This window comes from Panulirus ornatus, chromosome 32 (genome assembly GCF_036320965.1).
Source record: "Panulirus ornatus isolate Po-2019 chromosome 32, ASM3632096v1, whole genome shotgun sequence".
NCBI lineage: Eukaryota > Metazoa > Arthropoda > Malacostraca > Decapoda > Palinuridae > Panulirus > Panulirus ornatus.
In genome coordinates this window covers 19005958-19020593 of record NC_092255.1, presented here as the reverse complement: position 1 = coordinate 19020593, position 14636 = coordinate 19005958, and the positions used below count along the sequence as shown (strand labels likewise).

Here is a 14636-nt window from a genome sequence, read left to right as displayed (position 1 = left end):
AAGAGAGTAGGCTTTAGGTATCTCTACTACTAGGTAAAATGTTTTATAAGACCTCAATAAATAAAAATGTTATCTGTACAAACATATCACACAAAACCATCACCTACGTACACCTTATCATAGTCAGTCTTACATATGATCATCAGTCAGTGCTTAGGATGCATTCCTAGGAAATCACAACTTAAGAGAAAGACCAGATAACAGATCACTTACCACCACTAAGCTGAACAGGATAATGGGGAGTTACACCCTTGGGAGAGATTTTTCAACCTATTTTGTATATATATCTTTTTATAGAATGCCAAAAAATATAGAGCATAATGCAGGTAAATAATGATGAATACTTAAAACAACATACAGAAGTAAAATAATGCTGCAAAGAATAATTTATATAGGAAGTTGCTCTGGAATTGGTATAGAATGTGGAGGCTCTCATCACATAAATACTATGTCGATCAGCATCAAAACACCATTCTACCCCTACATCTGATGCTCTTCAGTCCCATCTTTTTAAAAGCGTTAAGACTCACTTGCTGCTTTCTTAGAAGGAAATAAAACACAATATACTAAGTAAATGTTCCATTTATATGCACACTATAACACACAAAACTGGCTCCAGCAGGGATGCAACTAGTGGCTAGCAAACATTCCCTTATAGTGATCAATTGCTATTGCTGTAAAGTGTACCAATTTCAAAAGTTTTTCAAGAAACAAATTTTCTTCATGGACATCATACAAAGCACTGTACATATTCTGGCATCACTAGTGCTTGCCAGATAATCATTACTCTGTGTTTGCTATTGTCAGCACAGTCTTTGAGTTTCCTTTTTTTTTTTTTTCCACTTTTATCGACATCTCTTTTTCCATGAGCACCATATGTAAGAAATACCAGGGAGTGGGACACAGGGAAGCTGGAACCAGAGGTTTCTCCTTACAGATATGTATAACAAGTTTTTGCCAAAAGGCAGGATTATGTAGCACTCATCACATAGCTAGCTTCAAAACATTGTTTCTGCTGCTAAGCTCATTATCTAATTATTGACATTAGCTTTACCTGGGAATAACGAACTAAATATCAACTTTTCAATCCAATGTTTCAGTAGCTGTTCCATTCATGTCTCTTATTTCTTCTGGGAGTATAATGAACAGTCTATCTATCATTCTTGTAGGATTCTTGCATATTTTTGTTTAATATCTTTCTGGTATATTCCATACTGGTGCCAGTAAGTCTTCTGAGGGTGTTTACTTTGTTTATGGCATTTGTGTTGACATCATTCACGAGGGAGATAAAAATGTATTTTGGTAAGCTTGTTAGTGGTTTATTCTTTTGCTTTGATCAACTGATTTAAGGGGTTTTGAAATGCTGTTAAAACATACAATACACTAGCTTCATTTTGATATATATAAATGTGCCACTGAGAACCTTATATTTTCAAGGATGTGAAACATCTTATACTCTCATCAATATAAAACTATATGTATATATCTTATATCAAAGTGGAAAGAGGTTTCAGTGAAAAGATATAGAGTAAGACCCTAAGTTTAATCTAGCAACCCTTTGGAAGTGTAACACAAGGCAACACGAGAAAAAGAGCAATAAAAAAACAGTTTTAAGCATAAATGAAAAAACATTACCTGCAGTCGAAATTCTTCATCTAAATCCCCTGCAGAAACATCAAGCAAGTGAATGAACTTTCTTATGACAGATAAGGGTGGATTATCTTGATGAGTAAGAGAATGTAGATCCTGACGAGCCTTATAAGCTCGCCATACTCTCTGAATCATAACCACTTGATTTTCCTATGGAAGAAAAGAAATTCTTTACCCTATACATCTCTATAAGCTGATATTTACTTCCTACACCTTCCCATTCCCTCATTTTCCCTTCTTTTTCATTTTGCACTTTTCCTGTTGGACACAAAACAGTATCCTTACATTTCTTTCATACTTCATTTCATACTTGTTAGCTGTTTCCCTCATTTACTAGTAAGGTAGCACCAAGAGCAGATGATGAATAGCCTTACTTACTTACATCCCCTCTCTACCTTCATGTATAATAAACCAAAACCAGAGCCTTCTTATTCATCATCTTATATTCATTAATGCTTTTCTTAACTGTATGGTTCATCTCTCAAAATAGTACCAGTCAAATACCACTACTCCTCAATTCAAGATCCTTACTGAAAATGCATTATGTTCCTTTCAAAGTAATCCTTGACTCCTGTGCCCTTTTTTCACTTTGGTGTTCAGTGCACTTTTCTTATATTCTCTTTTTACCCACTGAATGTATGAATAAGCCAAACTAGATGCTCACATGTCCCTGCATCACTCAACAAGCTTTGTTGTGTGAATTTTCATCAACACAGAACTATATCATATAGCCGCCAGTAAAAATGACAAAAAATGTACATATCATGTAAAAATATATGTTCAACACCTCATAAATCCTTACATATAGTTGAAATTTTAGTCAATTCTATCTTTAATACTGACAAGTTCTGGTGATCTGAGGAACTTTCTATTTCTCATAACACCAGCTTCTTGGATAGTGGTCAGGGTCACTAGAAAAAAAGAAGAAAAAAAAGAAGAAAAAAAATGATCTTTGATAAGTTTGATTCAAATGGACTCTATGGTTCTGAGATTTATACTTAATACTTATTCTTATACTTATACTTATTCTTAATTCTTATTCAATTGGGAGGTGAGTTTGAATGGAGAAAAACTGGAGGAAGTGAAGTGTTTTAGATATCTGGGAGTGGATCTGGCAGCGGATGGAACCATGGAAGCGGAAGTGGATCATAGGGTGGGGGAGGGGGCGAAAATTCTGGGAGCCTTGAAGAATGTGTGGAAGTCGAGAACATTATCTCGGAAAGCAAAAATGGGTATGTTTGAGGGAATAGTGGTTCCAACAATGTTGTATGGTTGCGAGGCGTGGGCTATGGATAGAGTGGTGCACAGGAAGATGGATGTGCTGGAAATGAGATGTTTGAGGACAATGTGTGGTGTGAGGTGGTTTGATTGAGTAAGTAACGTAAGGGTAAGAGAGATGTGTGGAAATAAAAAGAGCGTGGTTGAGAGAGCAGAAGAGGGTGTTTTGAAATGGTTTGGGCACATGGAGAGAATGAGTGAGGAAAGGTTGACCAAGAGGATATATGTGTCGGAGGTGGAGGGAACAAGAAGAGGGAGACCAAATTGGAGGTGGAAAGATGGAGTGAAAAAGATTTTGTGTGATCGGGGCCTGAACATGCAGGAGGGTGAAAGGAGGGCAAGGAATAGAGTGAATTAGAGCGATGTGGTATACCGGGGTTGACGTGCTGTCAGTGGATTGAATCAGGGCATGTGAAGCGTCTGGGGTAAACCATGGAAAGCTGTGTAGGTATGTATATTTGCGTGTGTGGACGTATGTATATACATGTGTATGGGGTGGGTTGGGCCATTTCTTTCGTCTGTTTCCTTGCGCTACCTCGCAAACGCGGGAAAAAAAAAAAAAAAAAAAAAAAAAAAAAAAAAAAAACTTATTCACTAATTTCCATGTCGTAGGGTAGCATCTCTGATGGTAGTCAAGATCATTAGACACAACTTCAAAACCACCCAAGGACCATCTTAGCCAAGTTAGATTCAAAGTGGCTCTATAGTTTCAGAGGACCAGACCGAACTGTAAAAAATCTAAGCAATACTTGACAATGAATGCTAAGTGATGAAAAAGCTGACATGCCCTCGAGCCAAGTAAGCTAATAAAAGGGCATTTGTAAAAATACTGTATTGTATGTCATTTCTAAACACTTCCTCCTATTTCCTTTTCCTCTGAGAAGTGACAAGAATGAAATTAACATCTAAAACTTCTCAATTCCTTCCTATCCTTATCTCTCACTTTTTCCACTTCATAACTATATTACTTCTTTTCTGACTACTCCAGACTATATTTGTCACTCATTATCTTGATCAGCTCATATCAATTAGATGCTATGTCCAACATATACTTCTGTCTACCATTAACCCCTTAACATCCCACCACATTATCCTTTCCAACCCTGAAAATTCACAATTCACAAGTTGTTTAAAATGTATTATTATTATATTATTTTGCTTTGTCGCTGTCTCCCGTGTTTGCGAGGTAGCGCAAGGAAACAGACGAAAGAAATGGCCCAACCCACCCCCATACACATGTATATACATACATGTCCACACACGCAAATATACACACCTATACATCTCAATGTACACATATATATACACACACAGACACATACATATATACCCATGCACACAATTCACACTGTGCGCCTTTATTTATTCCCATCGCCACCTCGCTTTAAGTCTCAAACATAATCATATATTGATGAAAAAAGTTATCTCATTAGTATTTTCCCTCTAATCCTTTAACTGTAAAAATAAAACGTGCTAAAAAGTGCTCATAAAAACTGCTTCGTCAGCATGCTTACCATTTAGCATCTACTTATCAAAACATAATTTTCATTTTATGACAATCTTTACACAGTTCCCTCCTGAAACCTCTAACTCTCTTCTTCTACACCAGTTTCTCTAATAGAAAAAGAGCTGCTTGAACAACTACATAGCTGCTATATATAATCAAGAGATAATCCAATTTTTCCCTTTTCCATTATGTTTTGATAACCACCCTCAACAAAAAGATATTCTAAAACCAAACTATCAATAACCATAAATACACTTTCCTCACCACTGACAGTTACTGAAAATGTCAAAATGTTCTCATGTAAATTTCTGAAAAAACTGAAGGAAGATAAAATACATACATGCTTAGAGAAGTGCAAGGATGCTTTCTTTATTCTTCGGCGATGTAACCAAGTCCGCACTGCCCTCTGAAGAACAATAATGTATGGCTCCCACATTTTCAGTGCTTTGCAATATGAAGTAAAAACATGACGTGCTCGAATCATACGCCACCAAGCCTAAAATTAACAATTCATCTCTGATACAGTAAACATATTAGACAGACTGACTGTGATTAGTTACTAGCATATAAAAATATAAATGTATGAAAAATCTCACATAAGTATCACACCAAGAATATCGCAAAGACCTTTCAGACTGATCATATCTTCTACTTCATTCATCACTTGATGCTTGCCCCTCAAATCTCATCTATTGTCATTAAAATGTTTATATTTCTATATCAATGCTTTAAATTCGTATTCACAAACCATCAACCATCATGTAATTTTGCTTTAAACATTGCTACTAAAATAGGAAAGTAAATTTTGGACAACCTTATTTTTAAATATACCTATCAAACAAGAAAAATGTAATAAAACAAGAAAAGTTCCCAAAGACTCCAAAAAGGGAGAGAAAGAGAGACCTACAACACAATTTTGCCAAAATAGCTGGGCTAGCATGTGGCACCCACTGAAGGTATTGATTGATGAATAACATCATTCCTCTCTGCTGCCATCTGCACTGCATAATTATCTACTTCAGGTTAATCTGTGATAGATTTCAACAAAGTAGAGATAGAATATGGGGGAGGGAGATGAAGTGAGAGTTTTGCGAATCTCTTAAATGTATTACATGACAGGGTGACAGATGTGGGGTGTCAGGTATCAGAAATGTAGGCGACGTGAGCGAGTCATGGCAAAATGTTTGGTGAAAAGAGAAGAGATGGTGGAAGTCTTGTGTAAGATGAAATATGGCAAGGTGGCTGGAATGAATGAGATTGCACCTGAATTTCTAAAGAAAGGTGACTGTGTTGTTGACTGGTTAGACAGGGCTATTAACGCATGTAAAGGCTCATAGTGAGTTGCGTAAAGAATGGTAGAATGCCCGTAGAGTACCAATGTAAGAAGGCAAGGGGACAAAAACTGTCAAATTATAGAAGTATATGTTTGCAGAGTGTATGTGGCAAGTTGTATGGGAAAGTGGTTATCAAGAAGGTGATAATGAACAGACTATCAAACTGGGAATGAAAAATGCGCCTTTCATACAGGGTGTGTGGATCAGGTGTTTGCTCTGAAGAAACAATGTGAAAAAATACTTGGAGAAAGAGCAGGAATTGCATGAGGTATTAAAGAATCCTGAGAAAGAGTATGATAGTGCTGATAAAGATGCTTTGTGGAAGGTGTTAAAAATTTATGGTGGGGGAGTAAAGCTACTAGAAGTTAAGAGCAATTTTCATCAAGAAAAAATATATACATACCACTTGTTCAGCAACTCTTTAACTACATTCATAATCAAACTAAGAAAGCAATATATATCCTCTAACCTGGATAGTGACTGCTGCAGTTTTCTGTTCCCGTATCCGCTGCCTTATCAGCCAACCTCGTACCCTTGCCTGAAGTTTTATCATCATCTGATCCACCTGAGCATGAAGGAGTATCATAAATAATAACTAACTGAAGTGAACTTTTTACTCAACCAATGAATTTATCATAATAATGCAACTCCTTATGTAAGTAGTTTCTGTTTCACTTTTATAGTTTAACTGATACATAAACTTCTTGAGAATATTTTGAGTAATGAAAATGGAGCTTTGATGAACCAGAAATGTAGATATAGCTGGCTGTTGTAATGTTTTGAACTTCTCAAATGGTACAGCCTCTCAAAAACATGAGAAAAAGTGAAATGGTGTATGAGTAAATGAAACATGTATAAGAAAAAGATACAGGTAATTGAAGGCAATGCCTTCAGTGGCATTGAAGGATACTATGCCAATCTCCAGGCACCTCACCATGAGCTGTATATACTTTGAAAATCCCAACTTATCCATTAACAATAAAATCATCCCCTTTCTCACGAAACTAACCTGCAATGCCATCTACCCTAAGCACCACTTCAGCTTATGTAAGGCTTTCACCACTATAATTTGCAGGTGACACTTTCAGATTTGGTGTATTCATTTACCAAATATCATACAATAAAGTTCAAAGCTACTGCAAACTGATCAATGCACCAACCTCCTTATTGTGAGCTTCTTGATGGATGATACATGACACAGCCTCCTCCAGGTCCAACTGTGTTACAAACCGGCTTCTGTGGGCCATTACCACCTCCTCTGGCATCTCCCATTGGTATTTACCAAATTGTAAGTTCAAGAACACCTGCAGGACTGACTTAATTAATGTGATAATACTGCATATCAAATCAAGATATTCCTTATATACTGTTAGGCATAAAATCATAAAAAAAAATGCTGCACAAGAACTTACATATATGACAAAGACTAAGTAAACAGATTATATGATTTTGTAAAGTAAAGCATTTTGTAGTTTCCTTGGGGGGAGATAGATAGATAGATAGATAGATAGATAGATAGATAGAGAGAGAGAGAGACTTCATTCCATTCATGGTACAGAATGAGATATCAATCAACTATCTTATTACTTCCTACTACAGTACCTCTATCAAATAAAGTGCAGAGAAAAAGACATATGAGAACAACGATAAACAATTGTGAAAAAGTTTGATCTCAAAAACCTTCCAATTAGGGAAACAAACAAAATGTACTTCTTAAACTATGAGTTTATGTTTAAAGCAATCTCAGCAATAGCATTTTTCATTCTTACATTAAAAGGTTCAGGTTATTTAGAAAAAAAAAGTTAATGGCTATGTATATAAACCTAAATAGATACTTTGAGCCAAATTCTTCACACATTAAATTCATAGGGAGTTCACGAGAATCTGCCTACAGACTTTCAACTTTAAAGGAGCAAAATGCTCATCTGCATATTCTAATACAAAGGTTATAGATAATGGCAATCATCATCACGATGTCACTCAGTGGCTGATGAATATATCTGACAGTTCGATAGAAGAAATTAGGATTGGTGGATACAGTAAAAATATAAGGTGGCTGATGAGTAAATGTAATATTCAATTTGGAATCATCTAGCTGGGAGGTAATTCACTGGGCTTTTAAACTTAGATACATGGAAGAATTCAGCAAAGCCTTCATCATAGCTGACAGACCAAAAACACGAAAAGAGCTGATCACACTTTCATAACAATGTGAATCCAGTCATACAAACCTTAGAGCCATCATTTAAAATGTATGGAACCCATGGGCACCTAGAGTCAGCAGTTTCCTTCTCAGAATAAACTTTTCTCAGCAATGTGAGGACACCCAAGATGTGAGTGCTTTTAATGCGAAAATGTGATAAATCTGGAGACCTGCGTAGAAAAAAAATACAATTGAGCTATAGTATATACCTGAAAAATTCACTAAGACTATGGAAGGGCAGTTCGAGAAAAAAAGAATTTCAGTGCATTTATCTATCTAGATATCTGATGCCTGTTCCACTCTGGAACTTCCTCCAGGGGGGGTGGCCATGGCAACAGTCTCCATTACCAGTGAACTCCAGCACTGCTTCTTAGCCTTTAGTGCCTTACCCTTAACAGGCCACTGGCAGAGGGAAAGTCTAGCACAATGTTTGCAAAGGCTCCTACCTAATGTTCCTACTGACTACTTCTACCAAATGCTCCTACCTACAATTTCTATCTGTTGCTCCTAACATTTTACCAAAAAGCAGGGTTAGCACATTGCGCTCACCACAAGAACATCTAGTTACGAAGCATGAGTAGTGCGAGTTAGGTGTTGTCATGTGTTATTTTGACAAAAAAGAGAGACTGTATGTTTGTGGACAGAATGCCAGAATTCCACAAGTGGGTGAGGCAGAAAGAAAAGACAGCTACCTGGGTCAGAGGAGTGCAGCCTGACAACTACTGTAGTGCTGGCTCACTAAGCAGCCATCACTAACTCTTCTGATACCCAGGCTGGTAGTATAGGTAATATACCTCCCTAGTCACTGGCTGCCCATCAGCTATTACCTACAACTGTTTACATGTAAAATCAATGAAAAAGTAGTAAAATTATGCAGGAATAAAGGTTGTGAAACAGGACCAGATCTTTAGTGTGTGTGTGTGTGATGTTCACACGACACATGGGTGGCTGATAATAAGGAACAGGCACTTGGTGTTCAGCCACCCACTCTGACTCGAGGCTGTCAATCACCATGTTTATCAAAATCTGGCAGCTGCTGTCGTTACATAATGTGTCTTGCTCCATTCCTTACCTTATATACTATTTACAGTGATAACTGAGGGAAGTAGCGTTAGTTAACTAGGGTGGAAAAAAAATCTCATCATGTTTAGCAACATCAACGTGGGATCAATGTGCAAAGCATATCAACCTTGATCAGATCTAAGCCATGTTAAAGCTGGGCAATCAATCAAGCAGTTATTGCCCAAGTCTAGTTTAAAGCTTTATTACAACTATGATATTTCTTAAGGGTTCATCAGCATTATTGCAAATGGCTATGGATTGTATGCATCTATGAATATCTATCTATATTCATATAATCAGCTTGCCTTTAATTCACTAAAGCAGTCATGGTGATGGCACTGGTTGTGTTTATATTCTGGTGTAGGTTTTAATTCACCTCGCTTGTGACAGATGAATGAAGTGTCCTCTGGTGAACCCATCCTTTCCCCTGAATTACCTGAGGATGATGAACCTGTTGTGGTTGGTGAGAAGCCTTCTTCTCCAATGAAACCTTTCTCCAACTTATCAAGTGTTCTAAATGATCAAGAGAAGGCAAAGCATGTTCTGATTTCACTATGTATGTATATCTATAGACATATTTATCATTCTATAATAATTGATCACCATTTCCCGCATCAGTGAGGAAGTGCCAGGAAAAAGACGAAGAAAGACCCATCCACTCATACACACGTGTGTCCATACACATACATATACGAATATACATACACAGCCATATACATATATACACTTGTACATGTAAACATATTCCTATGAGTCCACGGGGAAAATGAAACACGAAAAGTTCCCAAGTGCACTTTCGTGTAATAATCACATCATCAGGGGAGACACAAGAGAGGAATATAACAGTCAGTTGATATACATCGAAGAGACGAAGCTAGGACGCCATTTGGTAAACATATGATTGTCCAAAACATACAACGTTGTATGTTTTGGACAATCACATGTTTACCAAATGGCGTCCTAGCTTCGTCTCTTCGATGTATATCAACTGACTGTTATATTCCTCTCTTGTGTCTCCCCTGATGATGTGATTATTACACGAAAGTGCACTTGGGAACTTTTCGTGTTTCATTTTCCCCGTGGACTCATAGGAATATCTTGATCACGTGCAAAATTGTGATCCTTTCCATCATGTATACATATATATACATATGATTTACTTATCTAGTTCTGAGACTAAATCTCTAGATCATAATGAAACTAATGCTCTAACCTAAGGAGAAAGCACATTACCTAAGGACCTCAGTTATGGCTGTATCATTTCCAGATGCCAGAGCTTTGTTAACTTTTGTCAACAAGAATGCAATCTTGGATGCCTCTTCAGCATGTCTTCGTACTGCTTCAACAACTTCCACTATGTCCTCTAACCACAGCTCAGCTGCACTGTCTCCCAACATCTCACATTTAGTAGTTCTAAGCAACTGAAACAAATTTTGACAGGAAAAGCATTATGAATAACAACGACACTGTAACAGTTCTTATATCAATAACTAAATGTATGATCTTTTTATAAATATTGATTGCTTAAATATGACAGCATGAAAATATTAACATCTATAAACCTAATCTTTAAGAGATACTTCTTCCTATCAAATCTATAACATACATTTGATACAGTATCTGCTATGCAGGTGGGAGATGTGCAACACCTTCTTCATTTATGTATAATTCTAATCTCCAAATATTTCCATCTTTAGCTTTACTTGCACAAATAATCCAACAAATCAAATTTTTCCATTGCATTTCCTCATGCTGGAGGGATGAAAAAGTAATCTTTATTATTCAGACTGATATCTGCAACAATAACCTGTGTGTGTTGAGTGTCTGCATATGTTCCATCACGTTTATCTGCTATGCTAGTGAGCAAAATCTACTTGGAATCCCTACAAACTTTAATCTTTTTCTTTAAATATGATCTTTATATATATATATATATATATATATATATATATATATATATATATATATATATATATATATATATATTATCCCTGGGGATAGGGGAGAAAGAATACTTCCCACGTATTCCCTGCGTGTCGTAGAAGGCGACTAAAAGGGGAGGGAGCGGGGGGCTGGAAATCCTCCCCTCTCAATTTTTTTTAATTTTCCAAAAGAAGGAACAGAGAAGGGGGCCAGGTGAGGATATTCCCAGTTCTCTGTTCTTAACGCTACCTCGCTAACGCGGGAAATGGCGAATAGTTTGAAAAAAAAAAAAAAAAAAAAAAAAAAAAAAAATATATATATATATATATATATATATATATATATATATATATATATATATATATATATATATATATATATATTTTTTTTATACCTCGTCGCTGTCTCCCGCGTTTGCGAGGTAGCGCAAGGAAACAGACGAAAGAAATGGCCCAACCCCCCCCATACACATGTACATACATACGTCCACACACGCAAATATACATACCTACACAGCTTTCCATGGTTTACCCCGGACGCTTCACATGCCTTGATTCAATCCACTGACAGCACGTCAACCCCTGTATACCACATCGCTCCAATTCACTCTATTCCTTGCCCTCCTTTCACCCTCCTGCATGTTCAGGCCCCGATCACACAAAATCCTTTTCACTCCATCTTTCCACCTCCAATTTGGTCTCCCTCTTCTCCTCGTTCCCTCCACCTCCGACACATATATCCTCTTGGTCAATCTTTCCTCACTCATTCTCTCCATGTGCCCAAACCACTTCAAAACACCCTCTTCTGCTCTCTCAACCACGCTCTTTTTATTTCCACACATCTCTCTTACCCTTACGTTACTTACTCGATCAAACCACCTCACACCACACATTGTCCTCAAACATCTCATTTCCAGCACATCCATCCTCCTGCGCACAACTCTATCCATAGCCCACGCCTCGCAACCATACAACATTGTTGGAACCACTATCCCTTCAAACATACCCATTTTTGCTTTCCGGGATAATGTTCTCGACTTCCACACATTTTTCAAGGCTCCCAAAATTTTTGCCCCCTCCCCCACCCTATGATCCACTTCCGCTTCCATGGTTCCATCCGCTGACAGATCCACTCCCAGATATCTAAAACACTTCACTTCCTCCAGTTTTTCTCCATTCAAACTCACCTCCCAATTGACTTGACCCTCAACCCTACTGTACCTAATAACCTTGCTCTTATTCACATTTACTCTTAACTTTCTTCTTCCACACACTTTACCAAACTCCGTCACCAGCTTCTGCAGTTTCTCACATGAATCCGCCACCAGCGCTGTATCATCAGCGAACAACAACTGACTCACTTCCCAAGCTCTCTCATCCCCAACAGACTTCATACTTGCCCCTCTTTCCAAGACTCTTGCATTTACCTCCCTAACAACCCCATCCATAAACAAATTAAACAACCATGGAGACATCACACACCCCTGCCGCAAACCTACATTCACTGAGAACCAATCACTTTCCTCTCTTCCTACACGTACACATGCCTTACATCCTCGATAAAAACTTTTCACTGCTTCTAACAACTTGCCTCCCACACCATATATTCTTAATACCTTCCACAGAGCATCTCTATCAACTCTATCATATGCCTTCTCCAGATCCATAAATGCTACATACAAATCCATTTGCTTTTCTAAGTATTTCTCACATACATTCTTCAAAGCAAACACCTGATCCACACATCCTCTACCACTTCTGAAACCACACTGCTCTTCCCCAATCTGATGCTCTGTACATGCCTTCACCCTCTCAATCAATACCCTCCCATATAATTTACCAGGAATACTCAACAAACTTATACCTCTGTAATTTGAGCACTCACTCTTATCCCCTTTGCCTTTGTACAATGGCACTATGCACGCATTCCGCCAATCCTCAGGCACCTCACCATGAGTCATACATACATTAGATAACCTTACCAACCAGTCAACAATACATATATATATATATATATATATATCTGTATCTACTCCAAATCTTATTATAATCTAGTGCATAAAAGGGGATTCACTGGTAAGCGATGTACCTTAAGGAGCTGGTAGTAGTGAAGCGAGTCCTCAGCATATACAGGGGACAGCTGAAGTGCTTGGTGTCTGAGGGCTTCCACTGTTCCTTCTACATCATCTCCATTGACTGCAGCATTTACTGCTGTTAGTGCTTTAACCTCTGCAATAAATGTTCATAATTCACAAATCCAGTCTTCTCTTACATTCCAGTAATTTTTCTAAACTGGCTAACACAACAGACAATCCACTTCCTGAGGTAGATGTCCCTTACAAAACAAATTTCACTCAGTATCAATTATGATGGGCCAGTATATTTATTAGATACTGTGAAAAATGTATGAACACCAAACTATCAGCTTTTAAGATAAAGCATCCTTTAGTGAAAAAGCAATGAAAATCAATCATTAATTTTTTCCAACTCTGAATTTGTTCTTTTACACTTGTTTGCCACTTCACACATTAACAAAGTAGCACTAGGAACAGACAAATGTCTCATTTGCTCACATCCATTCACTTGGTGTCATGTTTAACACACCAAAACTACAGCCTCCTATCCACAACCTGGTCCTACACACCCTTCTGTGGTTTCTCCCAGCTGCTTTATATGCCCTAGTTTAGTCCACAGACAGCACATCATCCTCTGTATACTACATTACTCCAGTTCGCTCTATCCCATAAGCAGGTAGCAGATGATAGACAGCCAATGACTAGGTAGGTATATTACCAGTACTACCTGCCTGGGTATTAGGAGGGTTAGTGACAGCTGTGTAGTGAGCCAGCACTTCAGTGGTTGTCAAGTTGCACTCCTCTGACCCAGGTAGCTGTCCACATGTGGACTACTGGCATTCTGTCCACAAACATACAATTACTCATCATACATAACACTTGACAACACATAACTAACACATTTCATTCTTCATAACTCTCGATTTTCTTGTGAGCAGCATGTGCTAACCCTCCCTTTAGGCAAAATGGTAGGAGCAATAGATAGAATTAGTAGGTAGGAACATTTTGGGAGGAGCATTAGGCAGAAGCAGTCAATAGGAACATTAGGCAGGAGCCTCTGCAAACACTGCACTAGACTTGCCCTCTGCCAGTGGCCTGTTAAGGGTGAAGCACTAAACACTAAGCAGCAGCAATGGAGTGCAGTAGTTAAAAAGACTATATTGCCATGGCCATCCCCTTGAGTGAGTTTCAGGACACTTCTTCCCTGCAAGTACTTCCTGTAAACCTCTCTTTTCTCTTTCACTAGCAATATTACTTCATCACCTCACCATTCAGTACTCTTTCTCACCTGCCCACTTTCCATCTTCTGTATTCCACACACTCCTTGCACATGCCAGAAGTGCTTCCCTAAATACCTTCCATTCCTGATCCAACCACCTAGCTTTGTTTCCTCTCATCTTTTGCTATTCGATATTCAATCTCACCTGATATTTTATAATTATCATTATACATAATCAATGTATTCCACGTCAGCGAGGTAGAGGCAGGAAACAGACGAAGAACGGCTCATCCACTCATATATACATATATGTACATAAACGCCCACATATGCACATATACGTACATATACATACACATGTACAGACATTACATACATACACATTT

The 14636-nt window shown here is 37.8% G+C and overlaps 1 protein-coding gene across 3 annotated transcripts in view; it reads right to left on the bottom strand.

The window, feature by feature from the left end:
• The window catches only part of LOC139759112 (ras GTPase-activating-like protein IQGAP1), a 424460-nt gene that overhangs the window by 27386 nt on the left and 382438 nt on the right, over positions 1-14636 (bottom strand). For all 3 annotated transcript variants that reach the window (XM_071681072.1, XM_071681074.1, XM_071681073.1), the window contains exons 13-19: positions 13046-13185; positions 10268-10455; positions 8001-8142; positions 6930-7073; positions 6239-6334; positions 4776-4931; positions 1636-1800 (exon numbers count right to left, since the gene is read on the bottom strand). In XM_071681072.1, the coding sequence (XP_071537173.1) occupies positions 1636-1800; positions 4776-4931; positions 6239-6334; positions 6930-7073; positions 8001-8142; positions 10268-10455; positions 13046-13185 (1031 nt within the window). The remainder of the gene's footprint in view (positions 1-1635; positions 1801-4775; positions 4932-6238; positions 6335-6929; positions 7074-8000; positions 8143-10267; positions 10456-13045; positions 13186-14636) is intronic.